Source organism: Ictidomys tridecemlineatus, chromosome 11 (assembly GCF_052094955.1).
Source record: "Ictidomys tridecemlineatus isolate mIctTri1 chromosome 11, mIctTri1.hap1, whole genome shotgun sequence".
NCBI lineage: Eukaryota > Metazoa > Chordata > Mammalia > Rodentia > Sciuridae > Ictidomys > Ictidomys tridecemlineatus.
Window position 1 is genome coordinate 131,115,314 of NC_135487.1, and position 26,965 is coordinate 131,142,278.

Sequence of the window (26,965 nt, forward strand, 5' to 3'; positions counted from 1 at the left end):
AAAACCTTTTGTAAACTTTGAACATGCAAAAAATGTGGAGCACAGTGGTGCATGCCTGGCTGGGGAGGCTGAGGTAGGAGGATTAAAGCAAAACCTCAACAATTTAACGAGGCCCAAAGCAACTCAGGGAGACCCTGTCTCAAACTGAAAGTAAAAATGGACTGGGGATGTAGCTCAGTGGTTCAGTACCCCTGGGTTCAATCCCTGGTGCCAAATAAATGTGAGAAATGTAAAGCAAAATAATTATTTGACCAAGGTCTTCACTACTTTTAATCCTGGAAACAGGATTCTAGTCTCCTTTGCCTAATTAAATGATTACGTACAAATATATTCATATTGGGGTGGTCACTTCCTCCATAACGAAGACATCAAAATTTATGTTGTTTATACAAGCAACACAGTTTATTTGGATATGTAAGACTCTGAAAAGTAAGGATCTTGTGCTCCTGGAAAGACTGCAATTACCATCCCATTCTAATTTTGTTTGTAAACGATGAGGATAGCTACAACTTGGTGGAAACTATAAGTAGGGGGCTGGGGATGTGGCTCAAGTGGTAGCGCGCTCGCCTGGCATGCGTGCGGCCCGGGTTCGATCCTCAGCACCACATACAAAAATAAAGATGCTGTGTCCGCCAAATACTGAAAAATAAATATTAAAGTTCTCTCTCTCTCTCCCTCTTTCTTAAAAAAAAAAAAGAAAAGAAACTATAAGTAGGGAACTGTTGGGTACTGCCTTCCTGAAGACACGAAAAGTCGAGGCGCCATCGGAAACAACCAGAACTGGAGGGGTGAATTACACGGTGGCCGGCGTCATTTGGGCCATGGCAGCGGCGCTAGCCTGCTGAGAAAGCTCGCCACGTGCCTCTGCTTAACCCCATGCGACTAGCTACCGGCCCAGAGCCGCCCCGGCGGACTTCCGGCTCGCAGAGTTCCCAGAACACCTTGCGCAGCCCTGGCGGGAAAGGCGACGTCCTTCCGGAGTGCAAGCGCCGCTGTAGCGCCCCGGCGACCGTTGAAGGAGAGCGCATGCGCGTGTGTCAGAGCGCGTGCCGGGCGGTGAGGTTCTGGTCGCCGGCGTGCTACCCTCAGACGTTACGTAATATATATCTGTGTTTGTTCTTGGTTTTGTGTTTTTACTTTTTAATCTTTTTTCTGTCGCCGCCGTCCTACTTTTAAGTTTCTTGAGGTCTTCATGGCGAAACACATGGGGGAAATGTGCTCCTGCTCCTTTCGCGAGAGGCCCCTGAGGGCGTGCGAACGCAGGCGCCTGCGTCGCGCTCGAGGAGCCTGAAGGCCGGCCCCGCGGTGCCAGACCCCGCGAAGCCCGGGGATTCTGGCCGCTCTGTCTGCAGGAAAGACAGAACTGCTGCCAAACGACATCCACGTCCCCAGCCGGGCCGCTGGAACTGAGAAACCGACTGGGTCGTGCCGCCTAGGGCCTTCCCGCCGCCCTCCTGGGGCGTCCGCCGCGGCGGCCACACGCCTTTCTAAAGCCATTGAAAGAAAGGCACCGATGCGAATATTTTGAAGCTAGATATACTTTTTTTTTTTTTTGTACCGGGGATTGAACCCAGGGGCACTGACCACTGACCACACCCCAGCCCTATTTAGAATTTGATTTAGAGGCAGGTCTCACTGAGTTGCTTAGCCTCGCTTTTGCTGAGCTGGCTTTGAACTCGGGATCCTCCTGCCTCAGCCTCCTGAGCTGCTGGGATGACAGGCGCGCGACACCACATGTTTTAATTTTAAAAAGGGTTTCCCAGAGATAGTTTTTCATGACTGACAGACCTGACCTACATCGTTAATGCTTGAATACTATACCGTGAAGAAAAATCAGAATTTTTGTACCTTCTTAAAATTTTCTTCTAGTTGGGTCGCGGTGGGGGACCACCTGTCATTCCAGGCACCGGAAAGGCTGAGGCAGGAACATCAAAAGCTTGAGGGAAGATCTCGGCAACTTAGTGCAACTGAGTCTCAAAAATAAAAAGTAAAAAGAGCTAAATTTATTTTTTCTATTTGCTGGTCATGATGGTGTTTGCCTGTAATCCCAAATACTTGGGATGCTTGAGGCAGAAGTATCATTTCATCCCAGGAGTTCAGAACCATCCTAGGCAACATAGGGAGATGCACCTAACACACACACACCAAAAAAAAAAAAAAAAAGAAAAAGAAAAAACCTAGTTTCTCGGGGGTAGGGTATAACCTGGTAGGGCAAGTGCTTAGCAATCAACAGACTAAGGGAATTTTTATGTTTCTTTTTAATGAATTCTGAAGTTTGTTCAAATAAAATTCTGGTTTAGAATGTAAGAAATAAAATGTGAAGTTAAAGTTAATATTTGTGTCACAGGGTTGAATTTAAAGTATTTTGTCAGAAGATGGCCACTGCACAATTGCAGAGGACTTCCATGGTATGAGTTCTTTTATTTCTGTGTTTGTGTGTGTGTGTGTGTGTGTGTGTGTGTGTGTATAGATATGTATATGCATATGAGTACACACATATATGGATTTTATTGTTTCTTAAAGCTTTAGGTACTTTATTTTTGAGGGTTTAATAATACCTGTTTTAAGAATAGAAGAAATTTGCTGGTGCGGTGGTGCACATGTGTAATCCCAGCAGTTTGGGAGGCTGAGACAGGAGGATAAAGAGTTAAAAGCTGGGCAGCAGAATAGAATAGACATTATGATTGCTGTATGTACAGACTATGGGTCCGATCTTTGGCACTAAATAAACAATTACTTTAATAATCCATTTATGTGAGATTTGCTATCAAATGGCTCAAAATGAGACCCTTACTCAAAATGTGATTCTGCAATCTGTATAATCAGAAAAATGAGAAACTATACCCCAATTGATACAGATGTATGAATTGCCAAGATCATTGTAATGTCATGAGTAGCTAATAAAAAAAAAAAAGTTAAAGCCAGCCTCAGCAATGGCAAGGGACTAAGCAACTCAGTGAGGCTCTAAATAAAATAAAAAATAGGGGTAGGGATGTGGCTCAGTGGTCAAGTGCCCCTGGGTTCAATCCCTGGTACCAAAAAAAAAAAGAAAGAAATTTGCTAAAATTTTCAACTAATGTAGAATTCTGTGATATATTTGGTATATTTCTTTACATTATAGGCTCAAATTTAATTTACAGTAGGTATTAATGAATGCTGTTCAATTGCTTTGATGAAATTATTGTTCATACCAGTCTACTACTAGAAAATATTCATGACTCAAAAATATAAAATTGTCATTTGGAGGATGATGCATTATAGTTAGTTTATATTAAATTAGTCAATGACTGAAGAGAAAATCTTATCTATCCCTGTATTATGCATTTACAGTTAATTTGCAAGGAGAATCTTAAGTACTTTTTGCATGTACTTTTATGCGGTTACTCTAGTACATCCTTACATTTTATAAACCTATTCCAATATTCTTTTCTTTTTTTATATTTTGTTGTTGTTGTTTTTTATTATTGGTTGTTCACAACATTACAAAGCTCTTGACATATCATATTTCATACATTAGATTGAAGAGGGTTATGAACTCCCAATTTTACCCCAAATGCAGATTGCAGAATCACGTCGGTTACACATCCACAATTTTACATAATGCCCTATTAGTAATTGTTGTATTCTGCTACCTTTCCTATCCCCTACTATCCCCCCTCCCCTTCCCTCACATCTTCTCTCTCTACCCCATCTACTGTAATTCATTTCTCTCCTTGTTTATTTTCCCATTCCCCTCACAACCTCTTATATGTAATTTTGTATAGCAATGAGGGTCTCCCTTCATTTCCATGCAATTTCCCTTTTCTCTCCCTTTCCCTCCCATCTCATGTCTCTGTTTAATGTTAATCTTTTCTTCCTGCTCTTCCTCCCTGCTCTGTTCATAGTTGCTCTCATTATATCAAAGAAGACATTTGGTATTTGTTTCCTATTCCAATATTCTCAGGATTTCTAAACACTATGGGGAGGAATTCATAGGGAGAACCATCATCATGTTTATGCAAAATTAGATCTGTTCTTAAGTGCAAGGAAACCTTATTTTCAATAAATGTAAATAAGATGTTTTAATTTCCTTTGAATTGTAGAGTGCATTGGTATTTCCCAGTAAGATATCAACTGAGCAGCAGTCTTTGGTATTAGTGAAGAGACTGTTAGCAGTTTCAGTATCCTGCATCACGTATTTGAGAGGAATATTTCCAGAGTGTGCTTATGGAACAAGATATCTAGATGGTAATGTAATATTAAGACTTTCTTTTAAACATGTTGTTGGCTGGGCCTGTAGTCCCAGCATCTTGGGAGGCTGAAGCAAGAAGATTGGAAGTTTGACGCCCCCATCAGCAATTTAGCAAGATTATCAGCAATTTAGTGAGACCCTTTCTCAAACAAAGTTAAGAAATAAATAAAAACTGGGGATGTAGTACAATAGTAAAGCACCCCTGGATACAATCCCCAGTACGAAATAGAAAAAGGTTTTATTTTGGCTTGCCTTTTTAAAAAAAAAATATTTTAGTTGTCAGTGGACCTTTGTTTATTTATTTATATGCATGGTTGAGAACCAAACCCAGTACTTCACACATGCTAGACAAGCACTCTACCACTGAGTTACAACCCCAGTCCCCTTGGCTTGCTGTTAAACTTTTTTTTCTTGGTCCTAGGTATTAATCCCAGTACCTCACATATTCTAAGCAAGCATTCAACCCCTGAGCTTCATCTCCAGCCCTTACAACTATAACTTTTGATTTAGAGATTGTGATTTTAGCAGAAATTTTATTAATATAATTCATATATCCAATAATTCACAAATTTAAAGTGTACAATTTATTAATTTTAGTATGTTCACCAAATTGTGCAACTGTCACCACAGTCAATGTTAGAGTATCTTCATCACCCCCAAAAGAAACTCCATACCCATTAAGTCACTATTGTCTTTTCCCCTGCCTTCCCAGTTATAGGCAGCCACCAATCTGCTTTCTGATCTATGTATTTACATTTTCCAGACACTTCATATGAAAGGAATCCTATAATATATGGTCCTTCATGACTGGCTTCTTTTACTTAGCCTAATGTTTATGATGTCCATACATGCTGTTTTAAAAAATATATTTATTTTTTAGCTATAGTTGGACACAATACCTTTATTTCATTTATTTATTTTTATCTGGTGCTGAGGATCAAACCCAGGGCCTCGCATGTGCTAGTTGAGCGCTCTACCGCTGAGCCAGCCACAGCCCAGCCCCCCCACCATACATGCTTATTTTGGCTTGCCTTTCTTTTTAATATTTTTTTTAGTATGATTGTCAATGGTCCTTTGTTTATTTATTTATATGCAGTGCTGAGAACCAAACCCAGTACCTCACACATGCTAAACAAGCACTCTACCACTGAATTACAACCCCAGTAGCATATGTTAGTACTTTATTCCTCACGTTACTGAATAATGTACCATTATTCAGTAACTATATAAGTGGCTGTAACAGTTGAACATGTGGGTTGTTTTCTCTCTTTGGCTGTCCTATATGACACCACATTCATGTTCAAGTGTTTTGTTTGGGCAACTAAATGGTTTTTGTTTTGTTTTGTTTTATTTTGTTTTTTGCAGTGCAGAGATCAAAGCCAGGACCTCACACATACTAGGCAATTGCTCTGCCATTGAGCTACACCTCCAGCCCTCTAAGTGGGTTTTAAAAAAGTATATTCAATACTTTTGAAAAAACTTACTTTAAAAAATTTTTTTCAGTTTCTCTAATGTAATTTCACTTGACATTACATTTACAATGATGAAGTAAATAGATAAAAAACATTTTGGCCAGGCACAGTGACACAAGTGTGTAATCCCAGCAACTTGGAAGGCTGAGGCAGGAGGATCACAAGTTAAAGGTTAGCCTTAAAAACTTTGTGGTAGTGTATGTTCTTGTGCTATTTTAAGGCAATAAAAATAACATGCCAGTTTATACTATAACTCTGAGTTTATTTGTTTTTGGATTTAGATCTTTGTGTCAAAATTCTGAGAGAAGATAAAAATTGTCCAGGATCAACACAGTTAGTGAAGTGGTAAGTAAAAAAAGAAAAAAAAAATTCCTAAAGATAAATAATGATTTTTCAAAATCACATTTTTATGTACATTAAATACCTTTCAGTGTTTAACCAGATTTTTGTGATTAACCCATTAACACTGGGTAACATTTTTTAAAAAAAATTTTTATTAATTTTTTTTGTAGGTGTAGATGGATAGAATGCCTTTGTTTCTTTTATGTGATGCTAAGGATTGAACCCATTGCCTTACACATGCTAGGCAAGTGCTCTGCTACTGAGCTATACCCAGCCCCAACACTGGGTATGGTTTTTGCAGATCTTTGGATTTATGCATTTAATTTTTCTTTTATTTCATGCCTTGCTGCAGTCTGGCTGGGCACAAAATCACTAGCCACCACACACCTTATAGATTCAAACAGCAACTCTTTATTCTCGAACTCTTATGGCACTCTACACACAGGTTCTGGGGAAATCCACGTTCTCACAAAATCCACGTTCTGGGCAAAATTCACGTATTCCACCAGGCTCTGAATTCCAAATACTCTCTGAATACTCAACGGGAACTCAAGGCGCCTGAGGCAGCAGGATATGTATGCCCTATTCCCAGCAGGGTATACCTTAAACCTGGAACCGCCCTAAACCTAAGGAGTGGGATACTCCCTAATCCCTGATCTGCCCTAAACTCAATCCGCCCTGGTCCTTGAGCAAGGTCACCTTACTCAAGCATACATGCAATGTCACTGCAAATGACCTGGGTCCAAAGGCAAGCCCATTTCCACAATGGAGAGTCCTTCCTCTAAGCAACATGAGGTAGGCTGACAAGAAAATTTCGATGCGTCATTCCTACTTGGCAATGGCTCTCAGCAATGCCTGAAATGAGGAGCTTCATTTTCTTATTATAGCTCCTCCAAATAGCTGTCAAATATGTTATAGTTGCCTTCCATCCCCATCATCATTTTATATTTCTGCCATATTGTTTCTTATGTTTTATCTTGGTTTTTGTTTTTCTTTTTGGTACACGTGATTGAACTCAGGGCCCCCTTAACAACTGAGTCACATCCTCAGCCTTTTATATTATTTATTTATTTTTTATGTTATTTATATATTATACATAATATATATTTTATATATATTAGTTGTAGTTGGACACAAAACCTTTATTCATTTATACTTTTTATCGTGGTGCTGTGGATCAAACCCAGGGCCATGCTAGGCCGAGTGCTCTACTACTGAGCCACAACCCCAGCCCTATATTTTTTATTTTGAAACAGGGTCTTGCTAAATTGCTGAGGCTAGCTTTGAACTTGTAGACTTCCTGACTCATCCTACTGAGTTACTGGGATTACAGATGTGCACCAACCTATTCATCTTCTTGTTTTGTTTTAAGCTCTTTGATAAGAAGGTTGCTTTGCTGGGCACAGTGGCACACACCTCTGATCTCAGCAACTCTAGAGGATCTCAACTTCAAAGCCTGCATCAGTAATTTAGTAAGAACCTGTCTAAAATTTAAAAAAAAAAAAAAAAAAGGTAAAGGCCTAGAAAAAACATAATTTAATGACAAAGAGCCCCTGGAGTCAATCCTCAATATCAAAACAAAACAAAAAAAAACATGGCAGAGTGCTTTAATAAGAAATTTGGAGGCTGGAGCTGGGGCTCTGGTAGTGTGCTTGCCTTACATCAATGAAGCACTGGGTTCGATCCTCAGCACTACATAAAGATATTGTGTGTCCATCTACAACTAAAAATATATTACAAAAAAGAAATTTGGGTATTATTTAGTAATGAGCTAGTATAGAGATTTATGAAAATATCTATTTTCTAGAAATGTATTTAATCTAAAATGAATTTTTGGCTTTTTTAGGATGCTAGGATGCTATGATGCTTTACAGAAAAAATATGTAAGTCTTTCAGTACAAATTTACTTCTATATTTTATATTCTATTGTTAGACTATGACGAAAGAAAAGACCACTGACTCCAATTAAAATCAAATTAAAGCAAGCTTATTATTTCGACCGGCCGGGCTGCCTTTTCCTCCCAAAACGGTGGGAACAAGACAGCAGCCCCACCTTTCCTACAGCCCAGCTTTATAGCCCAGAAAGTTACACAAAAGGGGGGTTACAGATAACAGAACTCTGACAAGCATCACACTAATGGTAGTTTACAATTTTTTTTGCTGGCCCCAACATCAGAATTTATGAGGATTATTAGAGCCTCAGAGAGGGTTGTTGTCTGGCCAGGGAAGGCCAATATTTATGAGGTGTCACTAAAGTTTCAGAGAGGGCTGCTATCTGGTCAGAGAGCCAGGCATGGGTGAGTTCAAGGCACGGGCAGGCATTCCAAGCAGGTTCAGAATTTGCAGTAATTTATAGTAAAGCCGAAATCATCTTTTCATGGCTTTGTGGCGAGATGGCTCCCAATTTTAATAAAAGATCAGGTTGGGTCTATCACTATAAATTTAATAGGAATTGACATGTAGTAAAACATTAAATTAACTTGGGCATAGGCCAGTTTGAGTTACTGAAAAGTTTGAACATTTGAATATTTTAAAGCCTAATCTTCAACTCATTTTAAGCCTAATGTAATTAATACTAAAGAAATTTTGCCAAGCTGGTTTGGGTTAATTAATATTCATTGGTACTAACAGCACATACTAACTTAAAGAATTAATGAACTTATAGTCCATTTATTAGTTTCACATGTATTTTACAATCTTATTTACACTAATAATTTAATAAATTATTTCTTAATTAGGGTTCAGAAACAAATTTCCTTGGCCTCAAGATGTAATTCAGTGACAGGGTGCTTATCTCATATGCCCTGGGTTATCTCAAAAATGAAGTAGTTCATTTTTCTAGTTCAATCCCCAGTATTACAAATAAATAATTTATTTTTTAGAAAAAGATATTTATGAGGCTGGGGTTGTGGCTCAGTGGTAGAGTGCTCGCCTACCGTAAATGAGGCACTGGGTTCAATCCTCAGCACCACATAAATGTAAAATAAAGATGTTATGTCCATATAAAACTTAAGAATAAATATTTTTTAAAAGATATTTATTTTTTACTTGTAGTTGGACACAATACCTATGTTTTATTTATTTATTTTATGTGGTGCTAAGGATCGAACCCAGGGCCTCACACACGTTAGGCAAACGCTCTACCACTGAGCCATAACCCCAGCCCAACAAATTCTGAATTAGTGAAATTTTTTTTTTTAAAGAGAGAGAGAGAGAGAGAGAATTCTATTTTTTTAATATTTATTTTTTAGTTCTCTGTGGACACAACAGAATTAGTGAAATTTTAATGAAGTTTTTTTAAATAGACTAAGCCTTTTTACATATGTAATGTAATTTTATACTACATCCATAAAGAAATCCAGTTCTAGCAAAATTGTGAGGGTGAATTTTTATCCATAGTCCCTAACCTTTCTCATGAAGGCATAGTAAATATTTAGTGCCTACTATATGCAAGGTGCATATTCTAGGTAGGACCAGGGTAAGGTAATAGTGGTGGACAAAACAAAGAGGGTCCTTTTATAGTAGGAAAATAGTCAATAGATACTTTCCAATAGTGTTAGATGCCATTAAATTTTTTAGGAAAAGTATGTGATAAATGTAGAGAACATACTTTAGATGGGATAATCAGAGAACCTTCTCTGAGGAGATGACTTTTGAACTGAGACCTGAATGAGAAGAAATCAGCCAGACATTGATTTGGGGAGAGAATATTCCTGGATGAGCAGCAAAGAATTATAGAAAAATTTGAGTTACAGGAAGAAAATGAGAGTCATAGGACTGGAAAGCAATTATGCCATGGTAGAGAATGGCATGAGATGAGCCGTAGAAAATAATTTTGAGTCTGAGCATTCAGTGTTATATAGGTAAAGAGTTTGCATTTCAGGGGCAAAGAAAAGTCATTGAAGATTTTAAATAGAAATATAACATCATTTGATTTATGTTTTACGTTGTTTAAAAATCTGTCTACTGTTTAGAGAATATGTATAGAAGGAGAATAATGTTGGGAGTAGGAGGAATAGCACTTAGGATATTACTATAGTAATGATGAGAACTAATGATGACTTAGGATGACAGAAGAGGAGATTCAGAATAGATAAGGGAGTAGAACTGATTGGATTGGTTGATGAATTGGTTATGAAATATAAGGAAAAAATTAGAATCAATGATGATTCCAGATTTTTTGGTAGATCAGTTAGGTGAATAATTTCTATGATTTTTTTGTTGTTGTTCTTGTTCCTATGGTCTCCAAAGCCTGTCCCCTTTATTAAATGCATAGGACCCTGAGCTCTCTTTGCTCTTTTCATAATCAGTACTTAGGGACTGTGGTTATAACTCAATGGTAGAGTGCTTGCCTAGCATTCATGAGGCCTTGAGTTTGAGCCTCAGGATCCCCTGACCAAAAAATCATACTCAGGTTGCTAACTTTTAACATGTTGTTCACAATATATATTTTTCTTCTAACTGGCAGTAATGTCCTGTTTTTCTTAAAACAATTAAATAATATACTGACATGAATTTCAGCCATCAGTAAATCTAGCAGAAATAGATATTTTGGGGAATAGAGAAGCACAGGTAAAGTGTTGCCTCAGATATGATATAAAGTTGTATCTTTAATAAATAAGAAAGTTTTTTGTATTTATTTGTTTTAGATATTTTGATGCTAGAGATTGAACCCAGGACCACTCACATATTAAGCTTTTGCTCTATAACCAAGCTACATTTCCAGCTCCTGAATTAGTTCACAGAATTTTTGTACTCCATCATGAAAAACTATTTTATAGGATACAAATAAGGTTTTTGTTCTTTGTTGTATTTCAGCTAAGGATGGTGGTTCTAGCTGTAAGTATTTTTAAGTTGTATGTTATTTTTTTAAAGACTGTCAATTTAGCCTGGCTTTATTAATGACACTAAAACTATGAATTGCTTATGTCACTTTATTCAAACAACTGATCTATTCAATGGGAAAAAAGTAATAAACTAATATTTTGGGTGGTCATTTTTGTTTTTGTTTTGCTTTGCTGAGTTCACTTAATACTTTTACTTTAAATGTCCAGTTTACTTTTTCTTGAATACTTAACCTCAGATAACTCAACTATAAATTATTTTTAAATAGGTATACACCAATCCAGAAGACCCTCAGGTGCGTGTTCTTGAGCTAGTAAAGAAACATAATGCTTCTAATATCAAAAATAACTCAAAACTACAATATATTTATATCTTATGCTTTTAATTGTGCTTTAATCAACATGTTTTGTATTTATTTTCTTTTTTTTTTAAAGAGAGAGTGAGAGAGGAGAGAGAGAGAGAGAGAGAGAGAATTTTTAATATTTATTTTTTAGTTCTCGGTGGACACAACATCTTTGTTGGTATGTGGTGCTGAGGATCGAACCCGGGTCGCACACATACCAGACGAGCGCGCTACCGCTTGAGCCACATCCCCAGCCCTTGTATTTATTTTCATGTTTAAACCTTGTAAAGGTCTTCTGGAGTGAGTCAGGGCCTGTATCATTCTGTTTAAACAGATAAATACAGTTACTATGCAAAATTATGTAACTAATCCTAGCCCACAAAGCTTACAAACTGTTAGATATGACCTAAATTGCCTGACTCTTATTTAATTACAATATTCCTTATCTGCAATTATCAAAAGACATGAGTTTTGAGAAAAAATGAACTCATCCTTAAACTTTGACTATTCATCTCAATTGAGGCACATCTACTACAGTTAAAGGAGAGAGGCAGAACAAGAAATGAAAGGGAAAACGAGAAGATAAGAAACGAGGGAACGACTGAATGCATATTTTATAGTAGTGCCTGTTCTTAGACTTTATGAGCACTTTCATTTATTCATCATAGCCTTCATGTGGTAATTACGATTATCATCTCCACTTTATAGATTAGGAAATTTAGGTACAAGGTTTCTTGTCCATGGTCTCTAAGTGCTTAACCATTACATTACAGGTGTTAAAATATAATGTTTCACACAGTCATGGAAAAACAGATTTAAACTTACTTAAAAAACAAAGATAGGGGGCTGGGTTTTTGTGGCTCAGTGGTAGAACACTCTCACGCATAAGGCACTGGGTTCGATCCTTAGTACCGCATAAAAATAAATAAATAAATAAAATTATTTTTTTTTAAAAAAGAGAACTGTTTCCTTTCTTTATGTGAGCACTGACATGTAAAGAAAGCAAAGTATTCCAAGCTTCAGGAGGATTAGGAATATATCTTCTCTGATATTCATGCTGGCTATCAATGCTTAATATACGCCCATAGTGACAAAGCACATGATTTGGGCAAAGGATATAAATTAGTTGACTGTTCAGAAAACTAATTAATTGTTTTGAAAATGTTTATTACCATATGTTTTATAGTTGTGTACTTTTCTATCAGTAAATAAACAACTTTACTGATGTACTAATAGTATTATTGAATATTTAATGTGTGTCAGGAACTTTATTAAGGGCTTTGTATAAATTATCCCATTTGATAAAATTTACCATTACCAATTAGCTAGGTATTGTCTCCAACCATTTTTTAGGTTGGAAAACAAAGTTTAAATGGCTTGTATATGGTTACAGTATAGTAAAGATTTAAACACTGTGCTTAGTGTATATCTTAGTTCATTTTCTATTGCTGTAACTAAATAGCAAAAATGGGATACTTGTAAAAGAATAAAGGCCTAGTCAGTTTATAGTTCTGGAGACTTGGATCTAAGATTGAGGGGCCACATCAGATGAGGGCCTTCCTGCTATTGCGGACTCTATGTTGAATCCTAAGATGGCACACGCATCAAATAATGAAAAGAGACAGTCTCATGCAAGAGACAGAGTCAAACTGTCTTTTATAACAGCCTAGCTCTGGAGATAATCTATTAATCCATTAATCCATTAGCCCATGAATGGACCAATCTATTCATGAGGGCAGAGGCCTCATGATCTAATCCCTTTTTAAAGTACCTTCATGGTCCCACCTCTTAATACCTCAGGTTGAGGATTAAATTTCAGTTTGAGTTTTGAGGTCTAATAGTGACTTTCAAACCTTAATAGTTGTTTTCTTTTTTTTTTTTTTTTCATCTGATACTGGGGATTGGACCTGGGGCCACTCTAAGTCCACCACCCTTTTTTATTTTTTATTTTAAGACAGAGTCTCACTAAATTCTGAGGCTGGCCTTGAACATGTGATCATCCTGCCTCAGTGTCCTGAGTTACTGGGATTACAGGCATATGCTACCACACCTGGCTATGGCAGTGTCTTAATGTTTTATGCTGCTATAGCAGAAATACTTGAAATTGGAAAATTTATAAGAAAAGATAGATTAATTTTTTGCAATTCTGGAGACTGCAAAGTCCAAGATCTAGGGGCCACTGGCATTTAATAAAGGCTTTCTTGCTGCATCATCACATGGTGGAAGATGGAAGGACAGGAGAGCATGGGTTAAAGAGACAAAGAAAGGGAAGAAAAATCCCAAAGCGACAGAAAGAGGGGGGAAAAAAAAACCCCTCAAACTCTCATCCTTTTATCAGGAACCCACTGCCACAATAGATGAAACTTTTTTACTACGATGAAGGTATTATTTGTAATATGTCCTGTGATAACAGCATTAATCCATTAATAAAGGCCCTTTGGACCTAATTCTCTCTTAAAAATCTTACCTCTCAGCACTGTTGTATTAGGGATTAAGTGTTTAATACAAGAACTTTGGGGAACACATTTTGTTAAGGTATTATCTCTCTCTTGCCTGCTTACTAAAGAGTTCTTAACACTTGATACACATAACACATTGCAATGACTGGGAGAATTAGACTGAAACTCGAAATCCAGATCATAAGGATTGACTATGAAGAATTGAGAGTGTCAATGGACCAATAGGGGTCAACATGTTGGAAAAAACTGTTAACTAAATGTTAAGAGTCATAAAAAAGCAGTATATAACTATTTGGCAGCCACAACTATGTAACAGTTACATAATGGCAATGTTTTCTATTTAAGACAATTTCAGAATGTTACCAGTTTAAGTTCAAGTACACAAAAAATGGACCAATCATGGACTTTATAAGGTACTGTTATGTAGGTTTTTTTTTTAATTTTACAGATTATTTGTTCATTAATACTATAAAACTAAATTTCAGTATTCTAAAATTTGTCAAACCCCTAATTAGCCACCAAGATGTGACTATACAAATGGAATAGTGACTTGGAGTGGCTACAAAGATGATTATATAGCTAATTATATACTATTTTCAATTGTGAAGAGGAACTTGAGTGATTAGAAATATAATTAAAATCCATCATTTCCTTTAAACACCTTACATAAAATGCATATTACATAAAATTAACTGTGGGATTATAATAATGAGATTAATAGTGATATTAAAAATTTTATAATAGTGACATTAAAACACATTTTATTGTAACTTTCAGCTTAACATGGTGCTATAATTAGAGTCTCAATTAGTTAAAATGTGAAGTTATGATATTAGAAGTCACAAGTTTTGTGAAAGAAATTAATATCTGATTCTCTTCTAGTAAAAATCAAAGTAATGAATCTAGCATGTCATCTGCTGATACCAAGAAAGCAAGTATTCTCCTCATTCGCAAGATTTATATTCTAATGCAAAATCTGGGACCTTTACCTAATGATGTTTGTTTGACCATGAAACTTTTTTACTACGATGAAGGTATTATTTGCAATATGTCCTGTTTTAGACAGTACCTGTGTGTTATACCATTATTAAAAGAGTTTGGGTACCATTCCAAATGTTTTTAGCACCTAAATTTTTATATATTTTTTGAAATTATAAATTTCACATATAACAGCATTATTTGAAAAGGAAAGATTTGAAAAAAATAGTCTTTCGTTTTCATTTTTTTTTTGTTTTGTTGTACTGGGGATTGAACCCAAAACCCTCTACTATTGAGCCACAACCCTTGCCCCTTTTTATTTTTATTTTGAGAAAGAATCTCACAAAGTTGCCCAGGCTGGCCTTGAACTTGTGATCCTCCTGTCTCAGTCTCCCAAGTTGCCAGAATTGCACTTCTTTAAATATATAAAAATATACACTTTTCTAGTGATAGGAACATGTTAATGTATAACTTGCCTCATAATTAAGGAAATAAAACAATGATATGCCAATTTTCACTTATCAAATTGGTAAAATTTGTAAATTCTTTATTGACAAAGGTGTGGGAAAGCAGGTACTTTTATAGCTTCTTGAGGGAATGCATATAAGTGCAACATTTTCAGAAGACAATTTGGCAGTATCAAAATTTTAAATTAAAAGATCTATAGTTAGAAAAAAAATTGAGAATATACTTGTATATGTAAGACTACATATTTATAAGAATTTTCATTATAGCTTTGACTAAAAGAGGAACAAATTGGAATCACCTTGAGTGTCCTTTTTTAGGTATGAATAAATAAATTAGGGTACGTCTGTAGAATAGAATACTGTGCAAGTGGTAACAAAGGATGTTCTGGCAAATTGTCTAATAAGAGAGATTATTAAATGAAGAAGGCATGGTGGCATATGCCTATAATCCCAGTGGCTTGGGAAACTGAGGCAGGAAGATCAAAGCCAGCCTTAGCAATTTAGTGAGGCCCTAAGCAACTCAGTGAAACCCTGTCTTTAAAGTATTTAAAAAGGCTGGGGATGTGGTTCAGTGGTTAAGTGCCCCTAGGTTCAATCCCTAGTACCAAAAAATAAAAAATAAGAACTAGGTACAGAATGATATGTCTCATTTGTTTTTTAAGGACATGCATTTCCTAAAACCTGTGTAAATATGAAACATTCTTTTATTACATTCATAATGTTTTGTAGAACATAAGGTAACTATAATAACAACATTTAGAAAATACTAACTCTGCCAGTTCTTTTCTGAACATTTTACAATGCTTTAATTTGTTTTATAAACAGTGAATTTATGAGGGTAGGTAACTTATTTTCCTCATTTGACAGATAAAGAAACCAAATCAGGGATGAAAAATAATTTGCTAAAAGTTACACAGGCATGGTGGCCCATCCCTTTGATCCCAGAGACTCAAAAGACTGAGACAGGATTGGAGCTGTAGCTCAGTGAAAGAACGCTTGCCTAGCATGTGTGAGGCACTGGGTTCAATCCTCAGCACCACAAAAAAATAAACAACAACAAAAAAAACATTCTGTCCATTTACAACTACAAAAAAAAAAAAAAAGACTGAAGCCAAAGAATCACAAGTTTAAGGTCAGCCTCAGCAACTTTAGTGAGACCCTGTCTCAAAATAAAAATAAAAAGAACAAGGGCCAAGATTGTGGCTCAGTGGTAGAATGTGTGTCTGGCATGCATAAGGCTCTGGATTTGATTCCCAGCACAACAAATAAATAAATAAATAAATAAATAAATAGTACCAAGGATGTAGCTGACTGGTAGAGTGTCCCTACCTTCAGTCCTAGGAAGGAAGGAAAGGAAGGAAAAGTTACCTTTAGGAAATAAAATGTGCATAGGCCGGTGCAGTGGTGCATACCTGTAATCCCAGAAACTTGGGAGGCTGAGGTAGGAAGATTGCAAGTTCAAAGCCAGCCTCAGCAAAAGTGAGGCAGTAAGCAACTCAGTGAGATCCTGTCTCTCAATAAAATACAAAATAAGACTGGGGATGTGGCTCAGTGGCCAAGTGCTCTTGAGTTCAATCCCTGGTACCAAAAAAAAAAAAAAAATGTGAATAGTAGGAGGATGACTTTGTATTTTTCAGTCATGCTCTTTGAAATTTAATCTGTATGTGTATTTTAATAGTAATAAAATTTTTTCAGTCTTGTTAACAGGACAGTTTATACTTAACTTTTTTGCAGTTACACCCCCAGACTACCAGCCTCCTGGTTTTAAGGATGGTGATTGTGAAGGAGTAATATTTGAAGGGGAGCCTATGTACTTAAATGTGGGAGAAGTCCCAACACCTTTTCACACCTTCAAAGTAAAAGTGACCACTGAGAAAGAACGAATGGAAAATATTGATTCAGCTATACTATCACCAAAACAATTGAAAACACCACTTCAAAAAATCCTAATGGACAAAGATGATTTAGAAGATGACCAAGAACATTATATAAGTGTGAGTTACAAAGTACAATAGTAACAAATGTTTGACTTAATTCTGAGAAAAGAATTTAATAGCTTTCAATAATATTTGAATGAGTACTGTATTATCATCATAAACTCAAGGTTTGAAGGGACCTTAAAGTCTAGGTCTGTAGTTTTAAAATTTTTTACCTTGGTCCAAACATTATTTTTAGAATTTAAAAACAGTATTCTGATTAAAGTCCTGGAGGCCCAGCCACTCATCACCTCACCTACTCTGGAAATGTACTCTGAGGAAACCCCAAGGATTACAGTTCTCCAACTAATGATAGAATCCTTTCTACAATATCCCTACTAAGTATTTGTATAGCTAGTACTTTAATTTTTCCAGAGCCTGTAAAGTCACAATCCTGAAGCATCTTAGAATTCCTGCAAGGCAGCAAAAGTGTCTTGTACATTTTATAATCCTTTAGTGCCTAGCATTCAGATTGCATTCTCAGTATTGGTTGAGTGAATGGGAAAAATATAAAAGAGCCTTTTTGGTTGCCTCATTCCCAGCAAAAGTGAAAGTCATCATTACTTTATTCTTTTCAAAAGTTAACATTATGTATAATCTTACCTCATGTTTTCATTCAAAATGATGACTTATGATCACTATTCTGAACTAGGCTCTGTGGCCACATCTGTACAAATAGAAAATTAAATTTTCAACAAATTCAAAGAAGAAAACTTTTTCCTAAAGCCTAAATCATTAATAACTTCCTGAGGAAAGTTGAGGCATACTCAGAGTATATCCTAACATTATATGAAAATTCTAGAGGGCTGGGGATGTGGAAAATTCTAGAGGTACAGAAGTGATAGCATATTGTACAACATGTCTAATTCAGTGCTTTCAAATAATACATGTAATAAAATTTAAAGGTTCTTGGAATCATCAGGCATTTTAGTGAAAGTTGTATATTTTTATCATTTGTCCTTAAAGCAGTCTTTCAAAGTAAAGAAAAGTAGTAGTACAAAGTAAAGAAAAATATATTGGGCTGGGGATGTGGCTCAAGCGGTAGCGCACTCACCTGGCATGCGTGCAGCCCGGGTTCGATCCTCAGCACCACTACAAACAAAGATGTTGTGTCCGCCGAGAACTAAAAAATAGATATTAAAAAAATTCTCTCTCTCTCTCTCTCTCTAAAAAAAAAATATATATATATAATATATATATTTTGTTTGGATCAATAACTTGCCTTGTGATATAAATTCTAAGATTACTTTTATTTCTAGTGAGCAAAGTAGTACTTTTATATGTAGCCTTCACATAAAATAAATTTGTTCATAAATACTTCACAATTTTTTAAATTTCTTTTTGAAATATGTTCATTTTTTTCTTCACATAATTATGTAGGATGATTTTGACTTTGAAACTAAAATGGAAGAGCAGCAAAAAAACTCTGAAGTTTCTGAAGTTGGAGGTAAGAAGTTAATAAAAATGTAGATTAACTATTAATTCAATTTTATACCACTTTAACATTTTTTTCCCTTACAGAACCAAATTTAGTTTGTGAGGAAGATGAAATTATGAGGTGTAAAGAAAGTCCAGATCTTTCAATTTCTCATTCTCAGGTATAAACTTTATTAAGTTCCATCTAACTTTTAACTTGTTTGTTTTTTAAAGATGGTTGCTTATGGGGCTGGGGTTGTGACTCAGCCATAGAGCACTCACCTAGCACATGCAAGGCACTGGATTCAATTCTCAGCCCACATAAAAATAATAAAGGTATTGTGTCCAACTACAACTAAAAAAAAATATATATATATATATATATATATATATTAAAAAGAGATTGTTGTTTATAAGACTATTTGATTTTTCATTATTTCTCAGATATTCTATTTTCTGGGTCTTTTAGAAAATTAGTATTTAGAACTTGTTAACAAAAACTGCCTGTTACGTGTTGAAAATTTTTGAGTTTATTACATGATTTTGTTTAAATAAACCTTAAACTATTCATAGAATTTCAGAGCTAGATAGAATCTTATGCAATTATTAATTCCACCCTCCTTGGTATTATATATGGACTGTAAAATACATTTTTTTGTTGCCTTGGAGCAGAACATGTTTAATTTTGTTTTCCATGTAAAATACAGTGAAATTCTGAAATAACAGATTTAGATCATATGAACTTGGAAATAATGGATTGATGATTAATTACCCACCTTCCTTTATCTAGCTCCTTTCTCAAATTGGAGTGAGCTAAAGTTCATATCTTCTGGAAGGGTAGTGCTTCATAATCATTTGAGCGGTTCAGTACATTGTCAGTTATGCACAGTGTCAGCTTACTAACTTTACTTTGGTGCCGTTTGTAACAGTATAAACCAAGTCAAAATTATTGATTTTCATTAACTTAATATAATAAGCCCCTAAATTTTATGTGATTGAATTTTAGACTCCATTTTATTATGATATAAAAATATTTTGTTATGTTATATAATTTTATGTAACTTATTTTCTAGGTTGAGCAGTTAGTTAGTAAAACATCTGAACTTGATGTGTCTGAAAGCAAAACAAGAAGTGGAAAAGTCTTTCAGAATAAAATGGTAAATGCCTTTTTCGGTTTTAGGTTTGTTTTCCATTCTAACCTTGTAATTTCCCCCCACATATGAGTTTATTTTACTATTTCATTTATTGGAATATTTTTAATATGTACCTATTATATGGCAGGTACTTTACTAGATGCAGAGGATATAACCTAGTTAACACATAGTTCCTAATTTTAGCTGAAAGTTTGGTAATTGGAAGCAAACAAGAAATGATATAGGACTATCATAGAAATCTTAATAGAATACATAGAAGCACAAAGGAAAGAATAGTTAATTTTACTGAATGTACATTAGAGAGGAGAATCCAAGAAAAACTTTGAGAGTGATACTCTTGTTCAGAATCTCCCAAGGGAATTTCGTAAACTATCAGAACATTCCCATGTTCTGTCTTATAAATTGATTGTATTTTTAATGACATACAAATTAATATTTTACATACATAAAAGATTAACATATATATATATATGTCTTATACTAAATGAATGTCATGTTCTTAAGCAAAAACAAAATCAGTTTTAGTTTTGTGTATGAATTATACTAAACAGGAATTTACATTTGAACTGGGTACTGTGGTCATGTTTAAACTCTTTTACTCAGGAGGCTGAGGCAGTTGTGAGTTTGAGACCAGCCTAGGCAACTTAGTAAGACCCTCATCTTGAAATGCGTATCTGAATGTACATACCTTTAAGTTACTCTCAAGGTTAAGGGTAAAGAAAAAGCTTTTTTTTTTTTTAAGATAGGAGGAAGAGAGAGAGAGAGAGAGAGAGAGAGAGAGAGAGAGAATTTTGTAATATTTATGTTTCAGTTTTCGGTGGACACAACATCTTTATTTTATTTGTATGTGGTGCTGAGGGTCGAACCCAGCGCCTCGCACATGCCAGGCGAGCGCGTTACCGCTTGAGCCATATCCCCAGCCCAGAAAAAGCATTTTGTAAAATATGAAATAATATATCCAAAGTTAGGGTACTCTATCAATGGTGTGCTAGAACATTTGTTCCCAACTCCTCATCTGGTAATATCATGTTGGTAGCTTGATATTGGACATGGACAGAGTATTGACTGATTGGAAATCAACAAATGCCTCAGGGTTTGTTTCTGGCACATAGTTGGTGGTTAAACCTTTACCAGAACACCACTTATTATGGTGCCCTTTTTAGGAGTCTTTTTCTCCCCATGTTCTCAATAGGAAGTTAGAATTGCTGATGAAAACAAGAAATAAAGAAATGCCAAGAATTTCTACTTCCAGCAGCAAAATGTCCTTCCTAGCCAGCTTCCATTTAGGATGAGTATCCTTTACTAGGATATAAGGAGCGAGGCAAACATTTTACAAAATTAGTAGGCAAGATTTCCTTGTAATATAATGTTAAGACACTTTAAGGATGGGGCAGGAGTTCTGGCTCAGTGGTAGAGCATTTGCCTAGCATGCATGAAGCACTGGGTTTGATCCCCCCGGCACCACAAAAAAATCAACAAATAGGGCTGGGGATGTGGCTCAGTGGTAGAGTGCAAGCCTAACATATGGAGGCCCTAGGTTCCATCCTCAGCACCACATAAAAATAAATGAATAAAGGTATTGTGTTCAACTTCAACTAAAAATTAAATATTAAAAATATAGGGCTGGGGATGTGGCTCAGGCGGTAGCGCGCTCGCCTGGCATGCGTGCGGCCCGGGTTCGATCCTCAGCACCACATACCAACAAAGATGTTGTGTCTGCCGAGAACTAAAAAATAAATATTAAAAATTCTCTCTCTCTCTCTCTCTCTCTCTCTCTCTCTCTCTCTCTCTCCCCTCTCTCACTCTCTCTTTTAAAAAAAAATATAAATGAGTGAAATAAAAAACTAGCCTCTCTCCTTTAAAAATAAAAATAAATAAACAAAATAAAGGTATTCTGTCCATCTATAACTAAAAAAATGTTAAAAAAAAGATACTTTAAGGACATAAATTCATTTCTTCAATTTCACATGTTTTGGAGATGAAGTCTTAGGATACTTGTAATTTTGAGAATCATGGCTGAATTGGGGCTAGGAAATGTCAAGAAATTAAAATATGTGATAATAAATATATAAAGGAGGTTATCATTGGGAAGGATTATTCAAGCATGAGGAAAGAAATATGTTCTTTTAAAGAACAGTATTATGTCAGTTAATAATTTGCCATCTTATAGTATTCATTTTAATAATTGTATGTACAGCATTATTCACAATAGCTGAAAGATAGGAAAAATCTAAGTGTCCAGTAGCAGATGAATGGATAAAATGAATTGTCTTAAATCCTACAAAGAAATATTCAGCCATAAAAAGGAATGGAATTAACCGTACAATGCAATAACATGGATGAACCGTGAAAATATGATGTCAATTGAAAGAAGCCATTCACAAAAGTTCACATATCATCTGATTCCATTCATGTTAAAGTCACAATTGGGAAAGCTGTTGAGAAAGAAAAGCCTTAGGGCTGGTGGGAGGATAGAGGAATAACAGTATTAACTGAAGGATATTAGGGCTTCTTTTGAGGATGATGAAAATATTCTAAAATTGTGATATGTTTGTACAACTCTGGATACACTTAAAATCATTTAGTTGTAGCCTTTTAAATAGGTTAATTGTATAATATCTGAATTACATCTAAATAAGGCTGTTTTTTTTTAAAAAAAATGCATGTAGTCATTCATTTAAAGAAAAATCAACTATTGGTTGCTCTCTGAGAAATAACCAATTAGTAATTACTCTATCTTTGTGGAGGCAAATGGAAATCCACCAGTAAAATCTTCTAAAGAAAATCGGAAGAGAAATCAACCTGAATCTGGGAAAACAGTAAGTCTTATGATAATGTTCATACCTATTGTGAATAAAATTCAACCTATATTAAAAAGCCAAGTATCAGAATATCACTACTATAGATTAACATAATAAATTTGATCATGGTGCTGGAGTTGTGGCTCAGTGGTAGTGCGTGCCTAGCATGTGCAAGGCCCTGGGTTCAATCCTCAGCACTACATAAAAATAAATAAAGATATTGTGTCCAACTACAACTAAAAAATAAATATTTAAAAAATTTTGATCATATCCCTGAACAGACCTCAGAGCTCTGATATTCAAATCTTGTTCAAAAATATTTTGTTCTAAAAATGAGGTGATTTTAAAATAAGATACAAGCCAGTCATGGTGGCACACACCTGTAATCTCAGTGATTTGGAGGCAGAGGCAGGGGATCACAAGTTCAAAGCCAGCCTTAGCAACTTAGTGAGGCCCCAAGTAAGGTAAAGAGACCTGTCTCAAAATTAAAAGGGTTGGGGATATAGCTCAGTGGTAAAGTGCATCTGGGTTTAAAAAAATGTGTGTGTATATATATATATATATACACACACACACACACACACACACACACACACACACACACACACACATACACATATACATACACACACCCACACACCCCACCCCACACATATAATCAAATAAGATGCAGTATTTCAGTGTATTAATATTTTACACATAAATAGCTATTGACTCATTCCATGAATGATTTAAAGTTATTAGAGAAATTTATAAAATAAATAAAATTGGTGTCAGGAAAAATTTGAATAGAATGAAAAAAATGACATAATATCCAAGTCATGTTGTTTATATGGAACTGAAATTGGATCACAAATTTTTCTGAGCTTTCTACAGATCAAAACTAAACTAGAAACTTTAGAAAGTTACCAAAAAATATAGCATTTTCTAGTATCTCAGGAGAATGAAAACTTTTCTTGACCTAAATTTTATATAGTTGCTGCATAATCAGAACTTTATTATACCAAATCAGATAATGTATTTGTCTTTTTTGGGATACTTACTCATATTTTTTCAACTAAAAATTTTCATACCATTAGTAGGTTAGAATTAGACAACTAAAAACTTAAAGATTATTTTTTAAAAATCAAATGTTAAAATTAGGGTAATATTAAAGGCTGGGTACAGTGGCACATGCCTGTAATCCCAGCAACTCAGGAGGCTGAGGCAGGAAGATCACAAGTTAGAGACCAATCTTAGTAACCTAGTAACACCCTCAGCAACTTAGTGAAAACATATCTCAAAATAAAAAGTAGAGGGCTGGGGTTGTGACTCTAGCATGTGTGAGGCACTGGGTTCGATTCTCAGCACCACATACAAATAATAAAGTAAAGGTCCATAAACAATTTTAAAAAATGTTTTAAAAAATAAAAAATAGAAAGGACTGGGGATGTGACTCAGTTGTAAAAGCACCCCTGGGTTCAGTCCTGAGTTCCACACATAAAAAAAGGTAATATCAAAATATACTTGATTAATACTATTTTCAGTTTACATAACTTAAGAATGAAATGGAATAACTGACAATCAATACATTTGGTTCTTCAATTTTTCCAAATGTATTAAGCCTCATTTTTTTGGCAAAATCATAATTAAATTTGTTATGCATAGTCCAACTTTTCCCATCAAAATCAAACATCAATAACTCAGGGGCTCTTATTAGTAATTTCCTAATTCATCTTACCATTCACTTAAAAGGGTATACACTAGGGCCAGGTATGTATGTAGCTCAATGGGAGAGTGTTTGCTTGGCATTCATGAGGTCCTGGGTTCAATTTTAAATACCACATGCACAAAATATGTGTATGTGTGTGTGTGTATGTCTAATTTCTAGCAGGCACTACTAAGTACCAGAAGTACAAAATCAAGACATTATTTAAATCTTACAGAAGTACCAAGGTAGAAGGTTTTTGTATTTGTAAATTAAAATATTTTCCCTTCTCATCACCCCAAAATGTTTGACTGTTTTGAGGATACCATGTATATCTATCTTCTAACCTCTATGACAACCTTAATGAAGATATTATACTTTGAAGGTATTTACTTTTCAGCAGCCATCAGATATGTACTTATAAGCTGGGCACAGTGGCAATTGCCTGTAATCCCAGCAACTTGAGAGGCTAAGACAGTAGGATCCCAGATTTGAAGACAGCCTCACCAAGGCCCTAAGTAACTTAGTGAGACCTGGTCTTAAAAATTGAAAAAGGTCTGGAGATGTAGCTTAGTGGTAAAGCACTTCTGGGTTCAATCCCTATTGGCCACATACACCCCACAAAAAAAAGATGTACATATGTCAGTAATAAATTTTACCTTACTTTTAAATAACCTAGGTATCCTTACCATAATTGAAAATAGTTATGGTTGATATGCTAGGTATTTTTTTTAAAGAAACCTTAGAGACATGACAAAAGATAAAGACATTTACACTGGAAAGTATTCTAAGTAGTTTTCTTCTTTTGACAGGTTCTCCATCACTTTGATTCTTCTAGTCAAGAGTCAGTGCCAAAAAGGAGGAAATTTAGTGAACCAAAGGAACATATGTAAAAATTACTTTTTCTACTACATATTTGCAAAGTTCTTCTCAACATTTAAATTAAAAGACACTATATTAGTATTTTAAGGTGTATTTTTTCCTACCTCTGAACATTTATATGTAGTTTTAAGAAGTTCATTCACTAAAATGAAGTTTCTAGCTAACTATTGTATTGTTGTCTTTAATCTTAGTAAACTTGAGATAAATTCACAAAAGTACAAATACCATAATTATTCTGTTTATTATCTACATGATATTGATCTACCTTCCATTTTAGTGAACAAAAATATATATTAACTGTTAAGCCCTCTAAAGCCATTTTTGAAGCAAATAATGTTTATTTTCATATTAAAATTTTATAGGGATTCACTTTTTAGCTATGTTAAAACTACCATTTAACTGGATGTTTGTCATTGTGTTGTTATTTAAACAATGTTTTTCAATACTTTGAAATAGTGTATTAACATGGTAATATATAATGTACAATTTAAAATTCGGTACTTTGCCTATTTTTTTTTTTACATTTTTTTACTATAGGACAAAAAAGATGACTGGTTTTTAAAGACTGATAATTTTACCAGCATAAATAAAATGTTGTGCAGTATGTAGGCTCTTTCTTGGCTCCAATTTTTATTTAATTAGAAAGTGTTTATGTATTAATTTTGAGATAATTTCAGTAGGTATTATTTTGCAACAGTTGAGCACACTTCATAGAACTTTTGAGTGGTAGTGTGAAAGACTGCTTTTAATAAGAAACCTGGGACCTAGTTCCAGTCTTGCGATTTCCTTTCCCTTAGAAAAAGAAGAGTTAAGTCTGTTAGCCTCTTGTAATTTCAGCGGCCATATTCCAAAAACATTCATTGGCTATGGAATTGTCAGTAACAAGCGCTGAATAGGGAATTTTGGTATATAAGCCATTCTAGGAATGTGCCCAACCTGTTAAATGTAAACCAAATAAACCTCTACAAACCGATTCAGATTAGTTTTTTTCTGAGAACAATCAGGTTAGGGTTAAGCTATCAGAAAACAACCCAATTTTAAAATGTTTTACTCGGTCTTAGCTTTATTGCTTGGATACCAATGCTTTTCATCCAATTGTCCCAGTATACGCTACTACTCTTAACACACCTGCTACATTGAAAATGCCCAACAGAAATCTTTTACGATTGGCAGCTCTTGTTAGCTCACTGGACGCTTTGATTGGCCACTTTAGTGGGTGTGGGGAGCGCAGCTCTCTTTCCTCTCTTCTACCAAGGTTCCTTCATTGGATTGACCAGCTGTCAGGTTGAACCCAAACCTGCCTCCTTTTGGTGATGTTTGTCTGGATCGCAACAATAGCCGGGGAGAGCCTCCCCTCATAAGCTCCGATTGGCTGGAATCAACCTTGGGGGTTTCTGATTGGTCCAATGAAGAAACACCAAGGTAGGTTGCCTAGTGATTCTGAGGAAGCTGATGTGTTATTCCCTTTCTGCATCGAAGGATCAGGAAGTTTGTGCTCTCTGCGTGGCTGAGAAGTTTTTCACCTACTAGGACGGGGGTGGGGTGGGGAAAACAGGTGTCCTCCTGAAATAGAGCACAAGCTGCAGCCAGAGTCCAACTGTAACCCAGGGGTAACATCAGGTAAGCAACGGGAAAATTAAATTTCCTAACGTCAATTTTTTTATTTTATGGGGACAGGGTGGTTTTAAATATTTATTCATTTATTTATTCTTGGCCATTTGTTTTTTCATGTAGGATTTTTAACTAGTAAATGTTCAAGGGAAATTGATTCCTCAAAGAAAATTCCCCTTTATTTTTCATCCCTGAAGGTTTAAAGTTTCTTGGATTGGGTTAGGAACTAATCCCAATTCAGTGCCAGAAAGAGTTAGTGCCCTAAAGCACTTATTTTATGGTTCTGTTCCTCCTTTATTCT

General features: G+C 35.3%; 2 protein-coding genes across 7 annotated transcripts in view; both read left to right on the forward strand.

Moving 5' to 3' along the window:
- Positions 1-963: 963 nt before the first annotated feature.
- Hormad1 (HORMA domain containing 1) lies at positions 964-26,673 on the forward strand. 4 transcript variants are annotated; one of them, XM_078027628.1, is made up of 15 exons: positions 964-1,096; positions 2,348-2,408; positions 4,083-4,227; positions 5,985-6,048; positions 7,892-7,928; positions 10,864-10,884; positions 11,159-11,185; positions 14,038-14,105; positions 14,575-14,726; positions 16,872-17,131; positions 18,494-18,560; positions 18,635-18,711; positions 19,603-19,686; positions 22,431-22,502; positions 24,984-26,673. In XM_078027628.1, exons 2-15 carry the CDS (start codon positions 2,376-2,378, stop codon positions 25,062-25,064), a joined length of 1,188 nt encoding a protein of 395 aa, XP_077883754.1. In that variant the 5' UTR covers positions 964-1,096; positions 2,348-2,375; the 3' UTR covers positions 25,065-26,673. The 4 variants fall into 4 exon arrangements, with proteins under 4 accessions (XP_077883754.1, XP_077883758.1, XP_077883756.1 ...); XM_078027632.1 differs by lacking the exon at positions 22,431-22,502; XM_078027630.1 differs by lacking the exon at positions 10,864-10,884.
- Positions 26,516-26,965, forward strand: part of Golph3l (golgi phosphoprotein 3 like) — a 41,532-nt gene continuing 41,082 nt past the window's right edge. The window contains exon 1 of one of the 3 annotated variants that reach the window (XM_005331175.5): positions 26,516-26,673. The gene's annotated coding sequence lies outside the window, so the exon portion shown is untranslated. The remainder of the gene's footprint in view (positions 26,674-26,965) is intronic. The other 2 variants (XM_005331174.5, XM_013361230.4) reach the window with 2 other exon arrangements.